This window comes from Hirundo rustica, chromosome 6 (assembly GCF_015227805.2).
Source record: "Hirundo rustica isolate bHirRus1 chromosome 6, bHirRus1.pri.v3, whole genome shotgun sequence".
Taxonomy (NCBI): domain Eukaryota; kingdom Metazoa; phylum Chordata; class Aves; order Passeriformes; family Hirundinidae; genus Hirundo; species Hirundo rustica.
The window spans coordinates 7,170,868-7,197,025 of NC_053455.1; the positions used below are offsets into that span (position 1 = coordinate 7,170,868).

Sequence of the window (26,158 nt, forward strand, 5' to 3'; positions counted from 1 at the left end):
GACTCTGGTCCAAAGAGGACTTTGAAGAGCTTTAGAGAAACCAGAGCCAAACTGATGAAAGCAGCCGTGAGGAATGAAATTTGGTGTTTTGCTGTAAAACACAGGCGATGTTATCACCCACCTCAGCCAATACAAAGTGACACGGACTATGCTGGTGGGTCAGAAAGACATCGGGACATAATCACAGATCTCTCCATGGGTATTTCTGCTCCCTCCTCCTCTGTGGCCAGAAAATAATAATTAAAAAAAAAAAAAAAAAAAAGATTAGAAAGGTAAGTGTGGTGGGAGGGCAGTAAGAGAACAGGGGTGGTGAGAAAGGGGGGCTGCCTTGCTCCCCACCCTACCAGAGGTGACAGGAGCTCCCGGTGTGACGCACATGGGACAGAGCAAGAGGCTGCACAAGCCCCTCATGGGCGCTCTTGGCTTGTGCTGCCCTGAGGTGTGTAGGGAGGCGAGGAGAAAAAGACTCTTGAACCGTAGAGAAAGCAACTTTTCAGTGCGATTTGAAAACCACGGCTCTTATGGGGGCCGTTTATTTAACTTCCTATAAAACAGGAAAACCTTCAACGTAGCTGTAACGTGGGGGTCCCTCCACCTTCTGTGGGATCTGGTGTCTTACAGCCACAGAGGTTTTATTTTTTTTTTCCCTTTGGCACTGATACACACCCTTGAGGCACAGCTGAAGCAGAGTGAGAGGGGAAACGGGGATTTTTTAGACAGATTCTGAAAGATATATTTTGAAAGCTCCGCTTTTATATTCTGTAGTGGTTAGAAAATCCCCAGACAGACCCAGAAGGAAGGGCCGATCCTCCATTTGGAAACTAGGATTGTGATACTTGGGTTTGTCCTGTTTGCTAACACAGAGGAGGGAGGCTTCAGGAAAATCTTCAGGATACTGGGACATTTTAACATTGTGACACTTTATCTTGTTGCCTTTTATTGTTATTGGTGTTGTTACTTTTGCCATTTTCAGATTTGTAATAAAATGTCTTAGTTTTGCTATGATTAATTTTGCCCCTTTGGCTTGCCAGATTGTTAAAGGGATCTCAGTTGCATCGACATAAAAACGATGGTATCTCCAGAACCTGAATGAAACACTTAAAATGCTTGTGCTGAATGACAAATGTCACTTTAGAGGTGGAAAAGTCAAGTGGCAAGACGTGGAGGAAAGCCTGACCTAGCTTATGTTTTCTCTCAGATCTGCGGCAGATAGCAGGGGGGCCGGAAATCCCACTTACTCACATGGGATAGTTCCGGAGAAGCTGGATGTTGTCAGACGGGAGAGGTCCAGACACTGGTGGGAAGAGGGCTTGGGACAGCTCCTGGAAGGATGAAAAAAGGCGCTGTCCTCGGGATCTGTGACAGAGCGTGGCCACCCCTGTGCTCCTGCATCACCGCGAAGCTCCAGGAGGGAGGGCGGAGGTATTAACGTGTGAAATTGCAGCGAGAAGGAAATACTTTCTCACGCAGCTTGCAGTGGTTTTCTCGCAGTTCAGGCGTCCCACGCGGGGGCCGTGGGGCTGCGGGTACGGCACTCCATCGCCGGACACCCACACGGGTGACCGGAGCCTTCCCGCTAGCACCGGCCCCGGCTGGTTCGGGGGGAAAGCAGAGACCGCCCGCTCCCTGCGGCGAGCCCGGGTGCGCGGGGAAGGGGGGGAATTGCGGGGAGAGCAGCGAGGCGGGACAAGCCCGGCCGCGGGGGTCCCGGTGGGCGCCCGCCGCCCCGCCGCGGGTCCGGGGGGCTCCGCCGGAGAACGGGGAGGAGCCGGGCTGAGGGGGCTCCGGCAGCGCCAGCCCGCGCCGCGCCGCGTCCCCGGCGGCATGGGAGGAGAGCGGAGCGCGGCAGGGAGCCGCCCGCCGGGCCCCGGCATTGGCGGCGGCGCAGCAGCGCTGGCAGCGGCGGCGCCGGGAGCCGCGGCCGCCGAGGGGAGGGGTCCGGCTCCGTGCGGTCGCGGCGGAGCCGGCGCTGCGGCAGCGGCAGCGCGGCGGGGCGGAAGTCCTTTGTTGCAGCCGCGGCGGCAGCGGCAGCAGCAGCAGCGGCGGGAGCGGCGCGGGCACAGCTCCCCGTCGGCGGCCGCCGCCTCTCCCCGCGCCGCGGTAAGCGGGGCCCGGGGGCCGCCGCCGGGACCCGGGGAGGAGGAGGCGGGAGGCGGCCGCAGCTCCGCCGGCGGCGGGAGGTGGGAAGTGCCGAGCGGCGGCGTGGCCCGGCGCGGCCCGCCATAGTGGCGGCGGCGCTGCCAGGTAGGGGCTTTCCAGCCGCGGCCGGTCCCTGGCCGGCGGCCGGCGCGGTGACCTTGCGCCCGGCGGCCGGGCAGGGCACGGCGCGGAGCGGAGCGGCGCCGCGGGGACCGCGCGGGGGCTGAGCGGCGGCGCCGCGGCGGCGGCTCCGGCTCCGGCTCGCTCTTCCCCTCCCTCCTGCCCTCCCTCCTTCTCTCCGGGGGTCGCGGCGGGCGCGCTCCACCTGCGGGGCGGGGGTCGCGGGATGCCGCGCTGGAGAACGAGAAGCGGCCTAGGGAGGTGCAGGGGCGAGAGGCGGGGAAGGGAAGGGAAGGGCACCGCGCCGCCCGCGTGGCTCCGGGGCTCGAAGTCGCGGTAAACATCTCGAGTGCCGCTATCGCGCCTGGCCCCGGCCCCCGCGGTGGGTCCCGCCGCTTCTCTTCCTTTTGTCTTCGCAAAATAAACGCCCCAAAACTTCGAGTGAGTTGCGGTAGTTTAGCGAAAAACGGAGCGGAGCTGCAGCCCGGAGGGAATGCTCCACCCTGCCAGGCGGGAGACTTGGGTTTCACTCGGGGCTGGCAGTGCGCTGGATCGCCGTGGAGGCGGCTGGAAAGGAAGGGGAATACTTTTGTCACATAAAAAACAAGCCCTTTGCCGCTCTGGGAGCGGTGTCGAAAGTCTCGTTCTTCAAAGGACTCCTCTTTCCTGCCCGGATAGAAAGGTGGTTGAAGTGAGTAGAGAAAATGGGACTGAAAACGCTGTGAGTTTGGGGCTGGGGTTTTATTCCTCTCAGTTTTTCGGGATTTTTTTGTAACTCAGCTTCTCAAGTTTACTCTGTTTCAGCTGATAATGGAGTGCCGGTTCCTCTTGACACGTAGGCGTTGGTAAACGGGTAGCATGGCTTGGATGCTGCTTAATATTTGGGTGTTTACTGCCAGGTTGTCATTTGCTTGCATTATTTCCCTCGCACTCGAGTATCGCAAGGTACAGCACGCACTGCAAAACTATCCGGGGTTGCAACAGTGTGGTGTTCCTTAGGCATTTAATTACACTAAACAAACATTCCTTTAATTAAAGGTGTTTGTTTAACATTCCTCATTACAGCTCCTGGAAAAACCCACAGAGCAGCCGTGAACAGGGGGATGCGGGCTTCTCGTTTTTTGCCGAATTACAAGTTAAGCTTTCATGGCGAGCGGGGGAGAGGCGTTGGGACCATATGGCCCTGGGGAAAACCGGCCAAACGCGAGCGGTTGCAGAGATTTTCCTAGGCAGCAGCAGCACAGCGAGTCGACAAGATTGTGGAGAGGTTTTTGGATGACTGGCCAGAAAACCTGAGGAGTAACAAGTAGTATTAGTTGCACTCTGCTGATGTTTGAGGTTGCAGGGAACCAGCAGGCACCCACCGGGGGGACTGGATGCAGGTAATGAAGATGTGGGTTGGTGCTGCGTGGGAAGCTCAGAGAAGTAATAGAAGCCACTTCTTCCTAGTAGCCTGAAAGTTTTGTGTGGAATAAGATCACAGGCTTAACAGATGCTTCAGCTCTGCTTGCACAAGTCTTCCCTTCATCAGACTCAACCACTGTTGTCACTGGCACAGGAATTAGCAGCGATTACATTCAGAGTGCTCATGCCAACCAGGGATTTGGGTTTTTAGATGCTTTCTTACTTGAATGTGAGCAGCTGCTTCTTTCACAGACTTCTGTTCATGCTGACAGTGGAAAGCCCTGAAAATCCAGGATGGACAAAGCCTCAACAGCTATTTACCTGGATGGAAATAGAATAGCTGCTCAGCACTGAGATAATGAAAAGTTTCCTGATAAAAGCCCAGTGTCCTTTCTCTTAGTTGCTACAGCTGGGCCTCTTCGTGGAGTTGTTCTGGACCTCACACACATGTAGAGTGAGAAGCCATGTGTTCATTTTTCAGTTTGGGCAGTGGCTCTCTAGCAGTTAGGTTATTCTGCCCTGCCTTTGCTTGGGAATGGTAAACACCCTCACCCGGAGAGTTTTGCTGCTGACACAGTGTGTGGGCACAACAGCTGACATAATTTGCATGAAGACCATTTATATCCTCAAATTGGTCTGGTAATTTTTAATTTGTGCACACAGTGTCACTGCAAAACTCCAGAATTCACTGTCTGTTGCCTTTTCTCCCCCATATTAGACCAATTTCATTGGATGGAGATCTTAGTAGCCTTACTTTTATTTTTAGTATGCTGAAAGTAAAATGTGAAACATTTAAGACCAGGAAGAGTCAAGAAAATTTGTAGTCTGATCTGTGTGTCACAAGTTACTGTGCTTCATTCATGTGCATCCAGCAACTTTTTACACCTAAGTCCAACCTGTATTTAGCCAAGGATCCTTCCCTGGAAGGCACCTGTGACTTCATTTGAGGGTCTCAAGATGTGGTTAAACCACCAAGATGCCTCCAGTAGTTGAAAGTTGGTGTAACTCGGAGAGCCAAGATGAAAGGACTCATCTTTCTGCTGCAAAGCATAAATTTGGTGTCACAATTTTTTCCCCCACTAATTGTCTCTTTTAAACATATCATTACCGTGTTGCCTGGCAATTGTAAAGGTGCCAGATAAAAGATAACTGTGACTTTCTAGGGTCAACCTTTGTGACTAGCAAGTTACTTTAAAGGACTGCACAAGGTTTCTAGGACTTCTCCTCCCTCAATCTGATCTAAAGTTGTTTGAAGTTGAGATGGGGCTTTAGCACAAACTCAGGGTTTTTTTCTGTCAAGCTGTGTTCCTTGTCTTTCGAGGAGTGTTCTGACCTAAGACCATGTAATGTATCTTAACTAATTTTCAGTTACCAGTGAGAAGTATAACTTGCTAAAATTTGATGTCTGTTTCTCATTTGTGGGCATGGATGCTGAATCAGCAGAGAACTGCTGGCTGAGCACTGGAGAACAGGGCATCCAGGAGCTCTGACAGCTCATGCTGGAGGCTTTGGAGCATCTTCCCTTCCCCTGGTTCAAATCTAGCCCAAGTGCCATGAAACTCACTCCTGTACATTGTCCAGGAGTCTGATTAAAATGAGTTGATTCAGCCATCGGGATGTATCTGAAGATGAGTATCTGTCTCTTTGGAATCAACTTCCCAACTGGCATGCCTGAAAGGCCGGCGATTGGAAGGGCTCTGAGGGGAGAATAAATTATACCTTTAGTCTTTCATAGCCTGAATAATGGAGCTTAATTACATTTTCCCTGGCAGTACATGGAATTCCCATAGCTGTTTTGATTTATGATCAAGACTATGCTTGCAATGCAAACGGATCCACACTCACTGTTGAGGTGGACAATTGTCACCTGGCCCCAAGTTCTTGGCTGTTTTTTTCAGCGTTTGTGTAAACTGAGGCACCCAGAGCAATCTCTGTGGCTTCCTATTGAGTATATATAGGTAAAAATTGTAGGCTGTCAAGAGCTCTGTGGTCAGTGCAGTAGCCAAACACATGAACTTCTTGGGCATTGTGTGCAGAATTTATACATGTTCTGTAGGATTTTCTGCAGCATGTCAATGCTGTCATTTAGGAATCCAGGCTTTTTAGTAGATCTGACCCACAATGGCAAAATTAGGGGGAAGAGTTCTGGGGAACCCACACCAGGGTGGGGTATGGAGACAGACAGCGATGGGGGATTTGCTTTCTGGTCCTCGTGCGCTTGATTTTGGATAACTGGGCGTTGTTTGCTTGAGGTTTTCCAGTCTCATTTTCTATTAGCACCAAATTCTCCACTCATTTATTACACTTTTGTCCAGCCTGTTCTTGGTTTCCAAAGAAAAGCAGCCAGTAACTAAGCATGTAAGCGCTATGTTTTTGCCTGCTCAGCAGTGGAAATGCTGGGTTTTGAAAACCACCTACTAATTTTAGGAGCCGAAAGGCTCCTGAATTCTGAACTTTGTGGTATGTCTGTTTTAAAGACAGAGAAGTTAGCAAAAGAACTTCGCTACTTCTTTGCTTGAGGACTTTTATTACTTCTTTTGTTTTAAAATATTTCAGAAAACTTTGAGTATGAGGAAATGATGGCATGGGGCTGTAATAAATACCCATTTTTTCTTGTTAGCAGACTTACAAACAACATAATTGGTTAGTATAGTAGTGCAACTTAAACTTGTTCATGGTCACATCTTAATAGTATCTAAGTGGTGCCTCAAACAAAAAGCCTGGTGGCAGACAAGGAGCTTGAATCAAAGCGTGGCTGTGTAAAAATAAAAATACTTACTAGGAAAATAAAATGCCTATGGAGATTCGGAGTTTGAAAATCAGAGTGAAAATACCCAAGTCAAATACTTTCAGTTTTCATTTTCATATCGGATGCTTTTCTAGCACATTTTCCCAGAACACATCTGTATCATTCAGTATTACTTACAGTGTGCCCTGTGGTACCTTTACTGCACAAATCAGTCACTGCTGAAGATGGAATTACTTGGGTTCCCTGTGGACTTGTGAAGTTGGTGCCTCCAGGGTTTGGATACTTCAAAGTGTGCTAGTCCACTGGGCAAGTGGCTGGTGATTCTCCTCTCTTTGAAAGAGAGGATCAGAAACAATTAAAAGCTTTGGATTGACAAATTGCATGGAGCTTTACTTTTCCAAGATACTTGGTGTTTAATACATACAGAGGATAGCTCCCACTGGCCTCAGTTGCCACCAGTGGTGTTTGCCTGTGTGAATAAATTTGATAGCCAGAAAGTGCAAGCCAGTCTTATTTGGAAAAAAAAAAACCAAAACCAACAAAACCAACAAAAAACAACAAAAACAAACAAAACAACAACAAAAACCCCACCCCCAAAACAACAAAACAAAACAGAAAGGTTGAAACTACTTGTCCTAGCATTGACAGCAATGGGATGATGTTCTCCAAGCAGTATTCACTGCTGTGAGATACTACTTTTTGTCCCCCACCTCTCATTCACTTCACATTCTCCAAATACTTGGCCAAATGAGCAGGGATCTTATCTTGCACTGCTCAGATCCAGGCCTGGACCAATCCAGAGGATGTGCTGAGAAAGTGAAATTTTGGTAAGAGAGGTGGAAGAATATACTATGATATATACATCATATATGTGTACACCTTGAATTTTCTGTAGAAAGACCTGTTTTCATTCTAATACCTGCTATTTTTTTTTTCTAAAGCAAACTTCAAAAATAATTTGCAGTACTGATCCACTCCACATGAGTGATAAATGCAGACTGCTGCCATTTTAGCAATTAAAGTAACAAAATAATGATGAGTTACCATTTTCTGAGAGCTTGCTCTTGTTGGGAAGGAGTTTGTCAGCAAGCCTGTCATGCTTGTTGATGGCAAAGGGATGGCAGGATTGGGAATTTGGGGTGCAGTTCCTGCTCTGAAGGAGTGAATGCTGTAATTGTTTTCCACCCACTCCCCAGAAAGAGCTTGTCTGTGTTTTTTACCCCTTCTGCCCCAGGCCCTGCAGTCTGGCTCTTCCCAGCCCCTTGCCCAAGTGGCTTCTTCCCTCCACCATTCAGACCCTCAGTGCACCCATTTCTAATTCCTACTGCTGCTTCCTAATCCCAGTGCCCTTCTCTTGGCTCAGCACTGCACTCCCAGCCCTTTTCCTTCCAGATTTCCAGAGGGTTTCCATCACATCCTTCTTACATTTCCCAAAGTCTTTGTGCTTTCCCTAGGTCTCCTCCTGGCTCTGGCTCTCCCTCAGCCAGACCTGGGCATCTTCTCCGTCACCTACCACCAGGGAAGCTGAGACCCTGTGGCGAGTCATGCTGAGGAACAGTTTCCAGGGGGTTTTGCTATCAGCTGTGACTTTGTGGAGGTGGCACATGGAATCATGGAATGGTTTGGTTTGGAAGGGGGTCTTTAAATGTCATCTAGTCCAAGCCCCCTGCAATGAGCAGGGATATCAACAAAATCAGGCTGCTCAGATCCAAATCCAGCCTGGCCTTGAGTGTTTCCAGGGATGGGGCAACCCTCTGGGCAACCTGTGCCAGTGTCTCAACACCCTCATAATAAAAAAAAATTCCTCCCTCTATCTAAGTCAACCCTTTTATAATTTAAAACTATGGCAGAACTCTGTGCAAAAGGGGATTTCACTGCAGATGGCTCAGGCAGGCCCCTGTGTACTAAGCAGCTGCATGAGGATGAAATGTTATCAGCAAAGCTGTAATCTGAAGTTTTAATAATTAACAAAAGTCTTAAATATGAATAAACTGATAATTTGTATCTTCTCCCCCTTGAGCATATAGCTTGGCCAAATTCAGGCAGATTTTTATATTGTGATAACATCTCTAAGTCATAACGCTTTCTCCCACATAAAGTGTCTCCCAAAGGCTTTGGAAGAGAAACTTTTAATTTCTAAATGAAATATAATAATCTGCATACATGAAAGCTTTTTCTTAGCCTCATTTTTGGAACCATTTTGGCTGAGCTTTACTGTGGAGGAGGGAAAAAAAGTAATCAATCCAAGGTTTCAGAAGGAAAGTTTTGCTATTGCTGGTTGAAATGTGTCGAAGTTTTAAATAGCCCAACACAGGCTCTCATGGTGGGAAGTCACATCCAGCAGGTTAATACAGCATCCAGAGGGAGTATGACCGGACTTTCATTAACATAAATAACCCCATACACTCTGTTTTAATACCTACATGTAATACTACTGTGGCAGAAACATGTCAAATCCAGAACCCTGCCATCCTGCTCAAGCAGCCTCATGCTCCACCCGTTTTTTCCTGAGTGGTTTTTCCCTGAGCGGCATTGCCGGCGGGTCGTTGTTGCATGTCAGGATCCACGTGCTGAAAGCTTTGTGGGAGTTCAATCTGTCAAAAGGAGAAATATCTTTTACCATTTTTAAAGAAGAAGACTTGGAAAAGGCGAGTTTGTGTGCTGTCACTCATTGTTCCCAGCATCTGGGAATGACCCCATCTGCAGGTGCCTGCAGATAGTTTGTGATCACCTGTTTTGTTCAGGCCTGCTGCTTGAATTGCTGTTTTTCTATTGGAGGACATGGTGGAGTATATCTAGTGTAAAAAAACCCCCACATATAAAACATTTAGAACTTGCCACTTTACGAGGATGAGGAAGTTAACATGAGCTGTCCTGAGCCTTTTCTTGTCGTGTTGGCAGCTCACACCAAGAGGCCAGTGATGCCTTAGACAGCATCATCTCATTTTCTCATTGGTTTTCACTTTTAGAATGTGGAAGTTGAAGTTAATTCTTTATCATTATGCAGCTGCCATTCTTAATACAATAGATTGAGTTACATTTAAGCATCTAATGAATTGCCTCAAATCCAAAACACGTTACCACTTGGAAGAATATGAAGTGCACTTTTATTATTACTTGATGTCAAGAGCTTTGCTGTTTTTCACAGAAACATCTGAAATCTCCCAGTGACACAGACAGTAATGAGTTTCTGTAGAAAAGATGTGGAGCTGTTTCAGAGGTTCTCCTACTTTCAAAGCCACTATCTTGCAAGTTAGTAAAAAAGAGAAATTAATTCGTATAACGAGTTGCATTTCCGCAGTGGACATCACTGGGCCAAGCCAATCTGAGAATTATTATGGCAGGATGCTACCCTGGAGTTCTGGGTGTGGAGGGTTGGGTTGAGAGGAGAGGAGCAGCTGCCATTCAGATGCTTGTCGTCACTGTAGTTAACCCAAATCTCAAGGTTCCTGTTGCCAGGCAAGATCTTGTGCTGGTGGTGATCCATAGGAACTGCTGTGTGAGTTGGCAGTAGGGAATATTGCTGGGTGGGGTGAGCATGTTCTTTTCTTGAGAGCTTAGGAGCCTTTTCTGCTGTGGCAGTCCTTTGTGGAATGAAGAACGGGGACTTAATGCTAGGTTTGCTGCTTAACAAGCCAGGCAACGCCTATGACTTGCAAATTCAACACTAATTGTGGAATTTAATTTCTCTACCCATTTTTCCCCCTAGGAGATGTAAGCTCTTAGGAAAATAATAAGAAAAATGGAGCAGTTATGTGTGTATTGTGTTTAAATTTTGGACAGTTGAAAGAGTGGTTGCAAATCAATCCATGCATTTCACTGAGTCATAAAATGCCCTCACTATATATTATTTGCTAGCCTGTACTTTATTTGTACAAACCTCTTACAGTTATTTGCATTGCTTGCAATAACCTTTCAAAATGTTAAGAATCATCATTACTGCTTTATGTTTTTCATTTCAATTAGAGTGTTCTCTATACCCTCTTCTGGTTCCTCACCCCCTCAGCCTGTGCAGTTAGAACAGCTTACGTGTATCAGTCAAGGTTTTCCAAAGTGAGTCGTGACTAGGTGTTGGCCACAATTGGTGAAGTTAATCAAACTCACACCTCCTGTATACAGTGCAGTTCTTCTGGATTTTTTTTTGTTAACATAAACCATGATGTTTGCTTCCTCTTTTCTCTTGAGGACGAGTTAGTCCTTTCACACAGAGCAAACCTCAGCACTGGCAGACCTTTCTCTCCAGTCTTTGCCGAGGCTCCATTTCACCGTGGCTCCACCTCTGGCTTGCTGGCTCTCTCAGTTCTCCATTGCTGAGTTTTTCTTTGTCCGGTTTCCCATCTACGTGTTTTGGTTACATTTCAGCGCTCTGAACGAGTGGTTTTGAGAGCAGTTGGAGGCACGGCGTGCACCACTTCCTGCCTCTGCAGTCCCTGTGGCTGTCACGCAGCTCGCCTGGTCACCATCTGCAGCGGGCTCGAACGTGGGACGTGCCACCACAGCCGGGCTGCCCCCTGCTTCTGAGGAGGCGTTTGAGTTTGCAGTTCCTGGTTTGCAGGATCCCTTGCAGAGAAGGTTGAGATGGTCCCTCAGTTGCCACAAAGGGCAAAATGTGGGGAGCAGCTCATGTGGGTGCTCTGTTGTCTCTTAATTTCCTGAGTGGGGAGGGAAAGACCAGTTTGAGCCTGGCCTGGTTTCCAGTGTGCGTTGCATCATGTGCCCGTCGGACTGACAGGTAAAAAGGCAAGTCGAGACCGAAGAGTGGTTTCTGACAGCCAGCTTACCCTGTATAGGTGTTGTCCTGGGGCCATCTTACAGAAGTCTACCCTGTGAAGTTTTTGAAGTTCTGTGTTCAGAATTCATATCTGAAAACCTTGGCTGTAGGACTTGTGAGATACATTTTCTAATTTATATTCCAGCAGCTTTGATTGACATGTGCTGGCTATGTTTATCTCTTTACTAGTCTTGTAAGTCTAGTGGTGAGCACATGGAATTGTGGATGTTTTCACTGGCATTAATATTTTTAAGTAGTTACCAGCAGAGATCTCCAGACAGGAAGCTGTACCGCAGACTGGCAGAATAGGAAGATGTAGAGAGAAAAGAGGTGGCAGTTCCTCCCTACGTTTAAGTAGGCTTTGAGTTTTGTGCTCGTGATTTAACAGATACCTTTTTCTTTATGCAGGGCTGTAATCGAAGTACAAGATGGCAAAAACCAGCCATAGCAACTATGTCCTTCAGCAGCTAAACAAGCAAAGAGAGTGGGGCTTTCTGTGCGACTGCTGCATCGCTATCGATGATATTTATTTTCAAGCACATAAAGCAGTCCTTGCTGCCTGCAGCGCCTATTTTAGGATGTTTTTTATGAACCATCAAAACACTACAGCCCAGCTGAATCTAAGCAACATGAAGATTAGCGCTGAATGCTTTGATCTTATTTTACAGTTCATGTATTTAGGAAAAATTATGACAGCCCCTGCCAATTTTGAGCAATTTAAAGTGGCCATGAACTATTTACAGCTGTATAACGTACCTGAGTGTCTAGAAGATATACAGGATACAGACTCATCTAGTTTAAAATGTTCATCTCCTGCTTCTAGCACCCAGCCTAGTAAAATGATATTTGGTGTGAGAATGTATGAAGACGCGCTTGCTAGAAATGGCAGCGAAGCAAATAGGTGGGGCATGGAGCCACCAAGTTCAACAGTAAATACATCCCATAACAAAGAGCCTGAGGAAGAAACTTTGCACCTCAACAGCTTCCCCGAGCAACTGTTTGATGTCTGCAAAAAAAGCACCACGTCCAAATTCTCCCACACGAAAGAGCGCGTGTCACACTCGCGCCGGTTTGGAAGGAGCTTCACCTGCGACAGCTGCGGGTTTAGTTTTAGCTGTGAAAAGCTACTGGATGAGCACGTGTTAACATGCACCAACAGGCATTCCTACCAAAGTGCCAGGTACTACAGTGCTGAGAAAATAGACTTTAGTGAAAAGAACTCTGCTTCTAAAATGATCTCCACACAAACAGAAAAATACAAGGGGGACTCCAACCACGCTGTGGACGATTCGTCGTCTCCCGTGTCAAACATCACGAGCAGAAAAAGCAGCACGGTTGCCTCTGAGACACCAGGTGAAGAAGGAAGTAGAGCCTCTGAGAGGAAGAGGATTATCATCAAGGTGGAGCCAGAGGACAATCCTACAGATGAGCTGAAGGATTTTAATATTATCAAGGTGGCAGATAAAGATTGCAATGAGTCTTCTGACAATGACGACCTAGATGATGAACAGGAAGAGCCGCTTTACAGATACTACGTCGAGGAAGAGATGAGAGAGAAGAGAAATGCTCGGAAGACTCTAAAGCCTCGTTTATCTATGGATGAGGATGAAAGAAAGTGTTTGAAAAGTCCACGGCACCTTAACAGCAAGGCTCCTTCAGTGCAGGAAGATGTGGAGAATGCTCCCTGTGAACTTTGTGGGCTAACAATCACTGAGGAAGATTTGTCCTCTCATTATTTATCCAAACACATAGAAAGTATATGTGCTTGTGGCAAGTGTGGTCAAATACTGGTCAAAGGCAAGCAGCTACAGGATCATGCACAGACCTGTGGCGAACCCCAGGATCTGACCATGAACGGGATCAGAAATTCTGAGGAGAAAATGGACTTGGAAGAAAACCCCGAGGAGCAGTCAGAAATAAGGGACATGATGTTTGCAGAGATGCTAGAGGACTTCAGGGACAGTCACTTCCAAATGAACAGCCTCCAAAAAAACCAGTTATACAAGCATTCTGCCTGTCCTTTCCGATGCCCTAATTGCGGCCAGCGTTTTGATACTGAAAACCTAGTGGTTGAACATATGTCCAACTGCCTGGAGCAAGATCTGTTCAAGAACTCCATGTTGGAAGAGAACGAGAGGGATCACAGACGTAAGCATTTCTGCAACCTTTGCGGGAAAGGATTTTACCAGCGTTGCCACTTGCGGGAACACTATACCGTTCATACCAAGGAAAAACAGTTTGTTTGTCAGACATGTGGGAAGCAGTTCTTAAGAGAGCGCCAGTTGCGGCTCCACAATGATATGCACAAAGGCATGGCCAGGTATGTCTGTTCCATTTGTGATCAAGGAAACTTCCGAAAACATGACCATGTACGGCATATGATATCTCACTTATCAGCTGGAGAGACTATATGCCAGGTCTGCTTTCAGATATTCCCAAATAATGAGCAACTGGAGCAGCACAGGGATGTTCATCTGTATACATGTGGAGTATGTGGAGCAAAATTTAATTTGAGGAAAGATATGAGATCTCACTATAATGCCAAGCATTTGAAAAGAACATAAGCATAAACATACTGTTAAAGCATTAAGTTGGCAGCAGAGAGAACACCAAAGCAAAGCATAAGTATAGTAAAAAAAAAATTTGAAAAGGAAAAAAAAAATTTGAAAATAAGTCTCTTTTTTATTATTTTTTTAAGACCCTCCTAACCATAGGTGTCTATTTAGGCTCTTTAAGTATAAAGCTTTGAAAAGCATCATGTGTTTAATTATTACATTTTCACTGTTTCCTAATACCAGTTTCTGTTCTTAATTTTATTGTTTTACTACGTAGATATACAAATCATTATTTTTAAACTGTAGATTAAAAGCACAATGTTACCCCTTCACTGACTGCTATTAAACAGTTCTCGGATCCATGTCCGTAAGATGAGTGCTTTAATATTTTCATGTGTTGTTTCTTCATGTGAAAATTTTAGATCCCAGCAATTTAATGTGCAAGAGCATAATTTTTCGTAATCTCCAAATTAATTTTCTAAATGAAGAAAAAAAATACAAGACCCAAACCAACAGTGCCAAGAAATCCTTTGCTCTCTGACTCTGCCGTAGGGGCAGAGCTGGCTGTCCTGGTCCCCTGCTTCTTGGCTTTGTTGGAAGGTGCTTCCCAGGGGTGAGAGCACATAGGCTCAGTTAACCCTGGCAGGCTCGCGCTGCTGTGCACAAGGGGAAGGGAGCTAATGACTGTTGGGATAACCGAGGAGTTCCAGCACAGTGGTCATTTTCCAGACGGGAAGTCCTAGCAGAACCGTTGGACTGATGTTGGCTTTTCTTTCACTGTCTGTACCTCTGTGGGTATATTTAAGCTGCTTATCCTAACATACAAGGGAGGAGTGGCTGTGGTGGGTTGTTAGGAATGCAGTATGGCCATGTGCACTGAAGACTGCATTTTCAGCCTAGCCGTGAACCGTGCCTTGCTGCTTGTGTTGGAAAGTTAAAAGCAGGGTGGGTGTGGCAATAGTCCCATTCCTTGGGACCTTAGGGGTTTTTTTTGCTTCTTGTTTTCATGATGCTTTATGAATGTTCTGTTTTTCAACAAGAATATAACAAGAAAAGACTGCAGAGTTTGCTTAATAAATGTAAAGATATTTTATGCCTTTCAAGATTCCTTTCTGATCCTAGCTGAGCCCTAATCTATGCAGCTTGTCTCTTAATTTAATTGAATTTAAAAGTCCTGCTAAGTACCAGCTGACACCAATTCAGTGAGGCGCTTTGGCCTTTGAGAGAGCAACTGGCTTTGACTCTTAGGCACCAGCTGTCTAAACGTTTGTTAAGTGTGTGATTTGTGATGGGGTGGAGGAAAGGATCCTAATACGTAATTGTGGAGAAAACAATTAAAAAATAAAACCTAGTTGTACTTTCTCCCAGTAGATCTCACTTTATCAAAGAGGGTGGTGATGCTATTTCCCGCTGAGCTATGGAGGGTGGAAAGTAATTTACATCAGCAATTAAGGCAGTTGGATTAGATGATCATTGCAGGTCCCTTCCAACTGAAATGTTCTGTCACCTCCTGTGCCACTGGTGGGGTTGAGAATAGGAGCCAGGAGCTGACGGTCTAGTCCAGGGCTTTCATGTGCTTCTTTCTGTCATAGTTCAATTTCATTCCTGGTTTCTTGGGGATTGTGAGAGCTATCGATTTTTAATTTTAGATAATTCAGAGGACTGAACACAATTCAGAATCTCCACTTTAACTGTTAAAAGTAGTGTGAGTTGCCTTGCGTTTATTCAGTTTTAAATGTGCATTAGGATTTCTCTGGCTGGCAGACGTGTGCATTTCTGCAGTGTTGGAGGAGGCTCTCCCACCAGCCCTTGGTCCTGAGCCAGCAGCTGCTCTCAGGCACCAACTGCTTTGGGTGCAGTTTAGTGGGCTTTTAGTGTTTCGCTTTAACTGCTCAGTCCTTTGTTTTCTTGTGTGATGCTGAAGTCAACTGAGTCCTCGATAGCACTGGGGCCAAAAGAGCACAGGCACGAATACACTCCAGCACTCCAGAGCTGGGGGATTCATACACTGCATGCAGTGATTCTCTGACATGCAGGTTATGCCTCACAGTATCAGCTGGATTGGGAAAAGCAGTCAAAGGGAGTGTAGGAAAACTGGAGAGCACTGGAGGAGCTGGCAGGAGGGGCTCGTGGCACTCCCCACTGAGTGGGAGAAGAGATCCTGAGTGGGAGGGAGTGGAAAAGGCAGGCAGGCAGGATTAGAGCTGTGCAGTGGGAAGCAAATCCCAAAGGTGGCACGGAGGGGGTGGCTGGAGGAGTGGATGAAATGTCCCGGCTGTGAGAGCGGAGTGAGGATGACTCAGCTTGGCTGGGGAGCCGTGGGCCTGAGCCATGAGCTCACCAACGCCGCTTGCGTACCAAGCACGGGCGGCCCCGCTGCCCGCAGCGCTGCGGGGGCACGGCGCAGCCCAGACTAAAGTCCTTGTTGGAAAGCGGGAGGTGACCTCTGCCATGTAAGGGCTCGGGCCCGAATTCAGTGAAGGGCTAGGGGTGATTTATGGAGCCTCCTGCTCAGGATCAGGAGCCCTTGTTTACAGCCTGAACTTGAGGCAAAAATGTTTCTTAAAAATTGTGACTTCCTAGACCTGCCAACTACAGAAGTTAAATGGAGAAACTGGGAATGATGGTATTTACGTGTACTATCTAACTTTATAAACACCCTGAGTACCTCTGTTTTTCAATCATAAGCTGTGCTGTAGTAGCCTTTCAAAGTAAAGTTTGTTAAACATTTCCAACTGAACTTGAATTGATGTTTTTTCCTATTCTAGTGAGACAAAACCCAGTGCCTTGGAGTTGACATGTATGAAAGTCCATACTAAGGCTCACAAAGGGCATGAATTGCACTGCAGGGAAGCTTAGAAGTGGATCTACTTACATGTAGGCAGAAAAAATCAGAATGACTGAAGTAGCCTGAGAAGTGATCAGGGGGAGTATAGGAGAACATAAACAAGTCAGCCTGGCTTGCAAGTAGATGGGTGTTTAAATAGATGAGTATTTAAGATGACATGTAAAAGCGTGCAGGGGAACAGCATGGGACTGTTAGAGAAAAGGCCTGCAGTGACAGGAGGAATTTGGCTGCTGTGAAAGGGGAGAAGGTCTGGGTGCTGCGGCAGCCTGGGGCTGGCCACTCCTGAATGTTCTCCCCAGAATGGGACAACATCTGCCGGAGAGCGAACTGACGGTGTTTCAGTGCTCCTGCCATGACAAAAATGATTTAATATGGAGACACAATGAAAGCAGACATGAAAAAAAATCAACAGCAGTTATCCTAGAAGTTTTGCTGTTACGTGAAAGAGGAAGCAAAAATATTTTATTTAAGAGTTCTTTTCCTCTAATTTATACTTTTCTGTGGCCATAACATTGTTCCTTTGCATCTCCTCAGTGGATATTAGTGTGTTAAAGCACTTATCTTTAAAACTGGAGGTGCAAGCATTGCACAAGGCATAGTCAGAAAGAAAAAGATTTGCTGGATGCCATAAGTTATATTTTTAAGTGATTTGCTATTCTTATTTTTGGAGGACCTCTCTGTGTTCTGTTGTTTTTCTCATTTTGGCAGTGCTGTGGGCTGCAATCCTGAGAATTTATAAGTGGCCAGCCTAGCTCTTAGCTTTCAAGATTTACTGAAAGTTAAAAATTCATGAAGACTTGGTATGAGCTTTAAAATATCACAAAAGCTGTTGAGCTTCTTTTTCAGTTTCAGAGGAGATGTTTAAAATGTTAATATATATACACTTGTAAATGTTTCCTGCCAACTTGTTAGTTCAAAGAGTATTTACATTTGTGTGATAATTTTAAATTGATGATATTTGTAGCCAACAGGTCTGTGGAGAAATCTTGATTTCAATAAATAGAGTATCATGGAATTCTAAGAATTTATGCTTTAATTAGGGGACTTCTCGATGTAATATTTTCAGTTGATGTAAAACATATAATTCAGTGTATTTTTTATTCAAAGCTGAAGACAAATTATACTGCCCTGGAGAATGTATTAAAAATCCATTGTTATAAAAGTGAATAGTTTGACTGCACGATTGTATTTGAATACTCTGGTGCTAAACCATCGAGAGTCTCAGAGCTATTGGTGAGGACACGAATTTGCCCCTGGAGGCTGTGCCACCTTGAGCCCTGGCAGCCCTTTATTTCTCCCCTTTAGTTTCAGCTCGGCTCTCCCCTGCGTGCCACCCTCTCCATTGTCAAAAAGCACGGATCTGTGTAGCTTCACCACGAACTGAATCAAACAAGGGGCTTTTTTCTCTTCCCTGTGGGGCTGGTTTTTGGCTGGATCAGTTCCCCGCTGTGCTGCTCTCTCCATCTCTGTGTCAGATCTCGTGCAAGCACAATAGAAGGGGTGGCACGAGAGAGGACTGAGTGGCTGGGAGGGGGCTCGTTCGCTTCAACGGGCTCTACCAGAACTCTGAGCACGTCCCAAATTTTAACTCGGTCTCTGTCTCCCCCAAGCATCCTCGGGGAAGCTGAACTCTTACATTCATCTCCTATTTCCTGATAAGGAAAAAGGCAGCCCAACCTCTTACAAATGAGACACATCTCTGCTATCTGCCCTCTTCGTGAGAACTGGAAGCCTTCCTGCCTTCAGCTCATCCCACAAATATGCTCTGGAGCTTTCTTAGTGTTTCTTGAAGCAGACTGGGTAGTGCTCCGCGCCACTGGGTTCGTGTGGTTGGCCTGGCCCGAGGCCAGGAATGAGCTGGGCCCCTCGTCTGGCCAAACACCAGGAATGGCTCCCACCTTCCTCTGGCCTTCCTGCCCTCCAGCTGTGGGCCCAGATGCAGCTGTGGAGCTCCCCTGTCGCCCCGTGCCCCTCTCTGCTTTTCACAGAGGAGACAGTCACATTTTTGGTCTAACGCTGAAAGCTCGGGGTAATTCCATGTGTAAGCTAAGCTGATGCTGGCAGTATCTGTTACTGTCCCCGTGTCTTCCGACTTTTAAGTGCTTCTCAGTCGCAGAGGGTTAAAAATCAAATCTTCTGACTTCCCTAATTCTCAGCTCGTTTGATGCTTGTCGCAGATTTAAAGACCTACAAGATGAAGCATGACTAATTTGACTTTATAAAAGTCTGCTGAAGGCTAGAAATTAGGAATGTGTTTTCAAAAGCTGACATTTCTGTAGTTCTCAGCTATAAACCAGTTCTCTGTATTTTCTTCCAACTTCAAAAAAACTCCTAAAATATTGCTGTGCAGTGTATTCTTGAGACGTGTGAGTGGGCTGAGATTTTGTAGGAAAAAGATGCCAAAAATCAGGACACATTTTATAAATTAAATGTCTTGCTACTTTTACAGTCACTTCCACAATTCTGGAATTAATTGTGATTTTATTTTTTCAATGCAGAAAGGCAAACCTTAATTTGTAACAGGGCAGTAGAGCTCATGACTCAGGAATCACTTCATCATGACTATAAATATTCTGCCCTGAAACAAACAGCCCATGTTCCTTTTCATGTACTTGAATGGCCAGTGCCAGCTTCATAGGAGAAATGCTATCAGATCTTTATTTGGGTTATTTTTGCCCTCAAATATCTTGTAGGGTGGGGATTTTTTTACTAAGACAAGAAAACAACGTTGTGCATCGTGCTTTTAGAGAAATGGTTTTCAGTAATTCACTCAGGTTCCCCGTGTAAGAGTAGCTGGAAATACATTTTTAAAGTTTCATATTAATATATTAAAGGGAACATAACAGAACTGTGAGATGAGTAATCTTCAGATGGTCCAAGGCCCGGCTTTGTCTCTTTTGTGTAGCCAGCGTGGAACACCTCACCTCAGCAACCTTGAGGTTCAGACGTGGTCAGGATCTCTCATTCTCTTGCAAGAAAATGAAAAGGTTTAATTCTTTCCTGTGCCTTCTGGCATACTAAAAACCATAGTAAATCTTCCTGCAGCTACAACCACAAAAACAATGCTGCATCTAGAATTTCCGGTGGGAGAAAAAAAAAGAAAAGAAACGGTTCAAGAACTTCCCTCTCTGACAAAGTTCTGCTGCATTTATTGTTTTCACTCAAACTCATGTGTGATTTGAATCAATGGGATTTTGGGGCGTATTTTTTCTTTTTTTGGGTTGCAAATAAGATGTGACTTCAGATATGTCTTGTAGTTCTGTAGACATCCCAAGACTCCTGACAGGGAATGACAGCATCCCTTATAGGCCTCTAAATCCTGGAAGCTATGTAGATTGTAGGAAATCCACTGGAAATTAGGACTGTTGTAAATCCTTAGTTTCTCAATTTGTCTGTCAGGCAAAGTGCCACCAGTGTCAGCAACTGCCAAGGTCTCTGCAGCAGCTGTGTTGCCAATACAAAAGATGCAAAAACCAGTCTTTCCCCCTCTCTTTTCTCCTATCTCCCCTGATGACAAGGTTGCTATTTTAAAAATACATCCTTCCCGCTCTTTTATTTGCCTTCTGGTTTTTGAAAAGGAAAATTTGCTTTCTTCCTGTTTCAAAGCAACGACTAGGGCTAAGAAGTTGCCTTTTTTTAATAGTTCTCACATGTTCACTTGAATCTACACAACTCAGTAATACCTGTTCTCTCCTTTTTAGGTAACCATCCCACTACATTGCGGGTGGTCACCAGAGGGACTTCTGCTTCTGACTCTTCAGAAAATGAAAGGGAAAAATAACATACTGTCCTTCTCTCCATGGCAAAAGCCCCAAAGACCATGAAAGTTTGTGGAAATGCAGATAAGCTGGCTAAAAATAGAGTTTGCTGAATACCATAAATTGCTTTTGGTTTTGGCAGCAGATGCAGCAGACTTCTGGTATTGGTTACGCTCCTCTAACACAAGTCGTTGTTAGGGCTTTTATTTAGGATGCTAAAGATGGTGCCCTGGTTTCTTCCCTGCCTGTGGGTTTCCTACTGGTACCTGCTGGTACAGAGTCCCAGCTTCCAAACTGCTGAGGTTCTGGTTTCTAGCCACTAGTTGTTGATTTACTTACACAAATCAGAAACATTTTAAGAGACAAAATCTAAGGTATCCCTCCTTTGGGAAAAGGATAGAGTAATATTGTAGGAAGAGGAAATACAGGGTAGGATCCCTTGGAACTGATGAAGAAATTGTCTTTGTATGTCCCTCAGCCCAGGAGAGAGCTCAGATGTCTGAGCTACATTGTTATCAGGTGAATTAAGTAGAAGTTGTGTACACTTACATATGCTGTAAAATACGACACTTAATATTCTGCGTGCCTGGAAGTCTGAGGGTTAGCCCCACCTAGTCTGCTTTCAGATGGATTGTGTTTCACTTAGATTTTACTGGCCATTGCCTAAACACTCAGCTCTGCCAGAAAAGACAGAGGTCCTGATGTACAGTAACTTAAAAACAGGAAAATAACTTAGTCAATACACAAGGGATTTTACTGTAATTGTTACAGTTTGTTCAGTTTTAGTTTGTTATTCAAACAGTTAAATAGTTCAAAGGCAGTTTCCTTTGGAGAATGTTTATTTGATCAAGTTCAGTGTGGCTTAGACCCCAAATGGAAATACCAACTTCAAACAGAGCACTACTATGAGAGAAGGAATAGTCTGTGGCCTTCCAGACCTCACAAGCTATGTTGGTTTGTTACACAGAGTCAAAACAAAGATGTCCCTTAGAACAGATATACATTAACTCAGTGTATTTCACACATCACATCTTTTATCTCCCATCCGCTTCTCTCCCATGTCCTTTGGGCTGTGACAGTCACGGAGATCCTGGATGAACTACAGGCTCCTCAGTGAAAAGTATATACAGAGTGATTGGACCATCCAAGCGACTTAGATTGTTAGAGAACGTGAGAGGAGCTACTGCTCCTGTTTACTAAGTCTGAAGTACTGCATCCTTTGGATTTTGGAACAGTGCTTATCTTTGCTTCTTGGTTCCCTTTACATTGCAGGAAGCAGGGTGAGGAAGAGCCCAGTGGGTGCTTCTCTTAGGTGGAGCCTGGAAGGTCTTGTTGGCTGAGGCCTGTTGTTGTTTTGTTTATGCAGGTCCTTAGCTGGCTGAATCTTCTTCTAATAAATGCACTAAGCCTTAAAAAAGCATTATTAATGCATGATGAGATACACCAAGTTCAACCCTCGAACATAAGAGTGGAACCCATGCAAATGCTGTTAGCGCAGGAACCTGATATTGGGCCAAATCTGGAGAGTTATCTTTGATCTGTCTCCAGATCCTCCTCTTATTTGTAAACATCCAGCTAATCACAGACTTCCTGTGACTTTGATGAAGTGGAAGGAGCCGCATCCTCCGTACGCCCTGGGAAAGGCCGGAATCCTGCAGGCGCTCGGGATGCGGGAATGGGGCTTCCGGCGCCATCTGGTGGCTCGCTGGGAACGCGCCCGTCCCCACTGCCGCGGCTGCAACGCTCCCGTTGGCTGCGAGGAGCGTGAGGCGGATCCCCCCGCAGCTGTGCATCCCCGAGCAGCTCCTGTGCTTAGGGCACAGGACGTTTTATCTCTGATCTCCCTTCCTGTGGGCTGCAGGCCCTCGGCGCTGCCGGCAGCTCCGTGTGCGCTGCTCCCCGCCCCGCCACAGTTGGCACCGATTAGCAGCGTTTCTGCTGTCTCATCGGAAAAATGTGATTTAATATTCACAGGCAGCCCACCTTCCCGCACTCTGAGGTGGCCCCACACAGCACAGCCTATGGATTTGAGGGAGGTGGTGGAATGAAGCTCAGTCGTGTGTGTGCGAGTTGTCTGTGATTTGCAAATGACAGAGATTTTGGACTGCAAAGTGCAGGCCGGCATGGTAATGAACAGCAATGGTAAACACTGATGTTGTCTGGGAAAAAGCAGTGCTCACATGCATACTGTAGTTAGAATACTTTTTTTTTTTTCCCCTCCTCTGTTGGTTTACCAAAAAAAAAAAAAAAAAAAAAAAAAGGTACTTCCTGACTTCTGAGCTAGTCGTGTAAGAGTTACTTTGCAATAACAGCACCAGTCCAGTGAATTCCCCTCCAAGATTTTAAGAGTGTGGTAGGCAGACACAAGGCCTGGCTGCCAGAACCAGCAGTACTTTGAAGGTAGCACTTTGCCCAAGACCTGTTTCCCCTGTTCACATCGCCCTCATGGCACAAAACAAAAGCCTTTTGTCTCAGCTGGCCTTTTTGCCCACCTTAAGTATGTGACACGGCACAGAGGGCAGATAAAATACCACACAAGCCTGGGCCTGGCACAAGCAGTGAGTGAGGGCCTGGCCACGGTGCACACCGAGGTGTGGAGCATTACTTGAGGCTTTCCTCTCAAAAGTGTGCCAGGAAATTCAGCCCTGAGCTGGCCTTGAGGATGCTTTGGCAGGTAAGTAATGCAAAGAGCTGCAAAACCTGGCTTCATGTGCAGCCTCTGCAGTGTAGACACAACCACTTGGGCCAGGGCTGCCACAGTCTCATAGAAACACCAAGTGTAAGTTATCCAGAAGTGGCACAATCATACACTTTGTACAATGTGATTCACATATCCAGAGAAAGAAGTCAGTGTGCAAAACAAAAAACCCCAACAATCCAGAGGATTGTCCTCAAAAATTACATCCATGCATTTCCAGTTTCTTGATTGTTCCTGTCGGACACAAAGCTACTCATATTTGTCATGAACTAGTGTGGTTGAAACAGACTTATAGAAGTTGTAAATATTTATATAATTTATCTGCATTTAACCTAAGATAAGAATTTGGGGCGTGTGTGGGGGGTGTGTGTGTCGAGTAAATACAGAACAGTTACCTCTGAGTTAGGCAAGATAAAAAACCCCACAACTAAAAATACAGTCTAATATGAAGCAGTAAGAAGTATTCAAGAGTGGGGATGTTCCGAGCTATGAGTGGGAAATAATACTTGTGCAACTTTTTGAGCATGCACTATGCCAAGCCATAAACCACTGCTGGAAAGTAGCACATACAAAAATTACTTCTGGGAGGTTTGGGAAATGAAGTTTTTCTTCAGCAAATCTGTAGCTGTTTTGAATACAGAAGGCAAAGGAAAAAGAAGCAGAAGTTTCTGAAACAAGATGACAACATTGTTTAAGGTTGTGTTCTGGTGGGGGTAGGGGTTGAAGGAAATGTATGGCTTTTTAAAAGAGCTCCTTTGAAAGAGTTTAAAAGAGACTGTGGTGGGTGCTCTGAATATAACTGAAGGATGGGTATTTAGAGCAAAACCACACATGGTGAGGTGGGAGGGACCACATCATGCTAGCAAATACAGTACTGCAGTGCGGGCTTCTGACTTTTAATATTTTTCTTGCATTTCTTTTCTGCATGGCAGTAGTGAAATAGGGACTTCTAAGCTTCTGAACAACTGAGAGAACCAGATTTGGAGAAGACATGAGGAAGAACTGGTCGGCAAAAGATTTCATAAAAACTCAGAACCTCGTGTGCCAGATCTGAATTGGCACCACCTTTGCTTTTTTGACATACTGCAGCAGTCGCAAAAGGCACCAAAGCAGTCAAATTAGAACATGCAGTAAAAGTTGTTTTGGACTCTTCTATGTATTATAAATCTTACTTCCTTGTGACTATGACTTACAGCTGTAAAAAACAAATTCAAAGTCTTTCATGGAGCAGACAGCCAAAAGAGGCAGATGCCAGGTGTTAAGGGCTGCACTGAAATGAATTTGCAAAATTTCTATTCACATGCTGGAGTGCTCCTTTTCTGAAATGAGGCTTTCTTAGAGTTGCTGTCAAAAACTGTGTAGATTTTTTAGTTCAAACATTACAGCATTACAAGTGTATACTCATGCACAATGCTAAACTATCAAGTGTTTAAAAAGAAAAGAAAAGAAAAAAAAAAAGAAAGAAAAAAAAAAAAAAAAAGTAAGAGGTGCAAAAAAATCTTAAAAACTGAGGACAGAGGGTCCCTGAGGAAGGACAGGATGGTGAGAGAGATCCAGCTGACTTGATTTCCCCTGCTGCCAGGATCATCATTTGCAAGCTGAAGAGGACCTTCCATGGAGCACAGTGCTTGTATGTGGAGAGTAAAGAAATAGTGCTCTGGTCTTTTAAAAAGAATGGTGAAAATTTTTTATCAACAAGGAGATGAGTAAATGTGAAATAATCTTCACAGGGCACAGGGTGCACCTTGTTCTGGAGCTAAGCCTTGCAAAAGCTGGCGTGAAGAAGAGAATCAGGTGTTCATGTTCAGATTTGAACATTTTAGGAATACTAATGTTTCCAGCTAAATTAATTGGAGGGGGGGAACCCTAACCAAAAAAGCAGTAAGACAGTAAATGTTCCAAATTAGGGCAAGCATGAATTATAAAAATATTAATTTCTTTTGCTTCCCTCAGACAACAGTGGATCAAATTAAGACATGTAAGCAGACTAAACATGCTGATTATATTCTGCTGTAGTTACGTATCTTACTAATTCTACTCATGATATAAAAGGATGTTTCATTGTTCACTATAACTGTTATCTCAAGAAGAGTCTGTCTATAATTTTATTTATAATTGGCATCATTTTCATTACTGTTGTTACGAAGTGTGTACAATATTGTCTGTATTGCAGCTTGTATAGGGCATGTGTCTTCTGTGCTTGCTTTACTCTTTTTGAGTTTATAAAGTTACTATACAAATGCAAGAAAAGATGTTCAGATATCTTTGAATGTGGTTGCTTAATCTAATTACGTAGCCCCCCAATGTTTCAGCATATAGATGTTGAAGGTATCAGCTCTATTAACACATAACACCTTAAACATTAATGCAAGTATTTTAAAAGCCTCCAGTACAGCACTGGAATGCTGACAATTCAGTCCCAGTGGCTGTATGGAGCAAAGGGGAGGATAATGAATACCTGGGCAAAGCCAGATACCACTGGGGACTCTGCAGGGAGAAGGCACAAAATATCTAAGAGCAAATGGGATGTCCTTTCTATAGAACACATGAAGGACCTTAAGAGTAGGGCCACCACAAAGCAGAGGAGAGAAGGGAATACATTTATAGCATCGCCTTCAACAGTATACAAAGTGTAGGACATCTAGAACAGGCTGTGACTGTTCTGTAACTCAGCAATTACTTCCAATCTATGTAGAGTATCAGTAAAGACATTCCAGGTTAGTTATCATCATCTTTAAAGCTTACTCTGTGCTTTGCGACAGTATCTTTAATAAAATGCTCTTACAAATCTGCTTATTATTCTCATTTAATTCCATCTTATACCTGAGTTGCTAACAGTCCTGGCAACAGGGTGAAGTTACCACCTGCTTCATCAGCTCCTGTGTTTTTCCCATTCACCTGCTAATGACAAGAGGGAAAAGAGATGAATAATTATCAAATAATCATAGAAATTTGAAAACAGGGGAAATGTATAGCATGCTACCATTCAATTATAAAAATTGTTCATACTATCAGTAAATCTGAGAGATTAATCACATACTGATCGCTGAGTAAGAAGTATTGGTTTTTGCCCATGTTTATAGTACACCATTTATCTTGTTTAAGACTTAGCATAA

General features: G+C 45.1%; 1 protein-coding gene across 6 annotated transcripts; it reads left to right on the top strand.

Annotated features, from left to right (window-relative positions):
* The first annotated feature begins 1,271 nt into the window (after positions 1-1,271).
* ZBTB1 (zinc finger and BTB domain containing 1) lies at positions 1,272-25,830 on the top strand. 6 transcript variants are annotated; one of them, XM_040066935.2, is made up of 3 exons: positions 1,272-1,422; positions 11,592-13,503; positions 23,975-25,830. In XM_040066935.2, the coding sequence occupies exons 2-3, from the start codon at positions 11,612-11,614 to the stop codon at positions 24,009-24,011; spliced, it is 1,929 nt and encodes a 642-aa protein (XP_039922869.1). In that variant the 5' UTR covers positions 1,272-1,422; positions 11,592-11,611; the 3' UTR covers positions 24,012-25,830. The 6 variants fall into 6 exon arrangements, with proteins under 6 accessions (XP_039922869.1, XP_039922865.1, XP_039922867.1 ...); XM_040066936.2 differs by lacking the exon at positions 1,272-1,422 and adding an exon at positions 2,193-2,244; XM_040066931.2 differs by lacking the exon at positions 23,975-25,830 and having other exon boundaries at positions 11,592-14,099.
* The last annotated feature ends 328 nt before the right edge of the window (positions 25,831-26,158 follow it).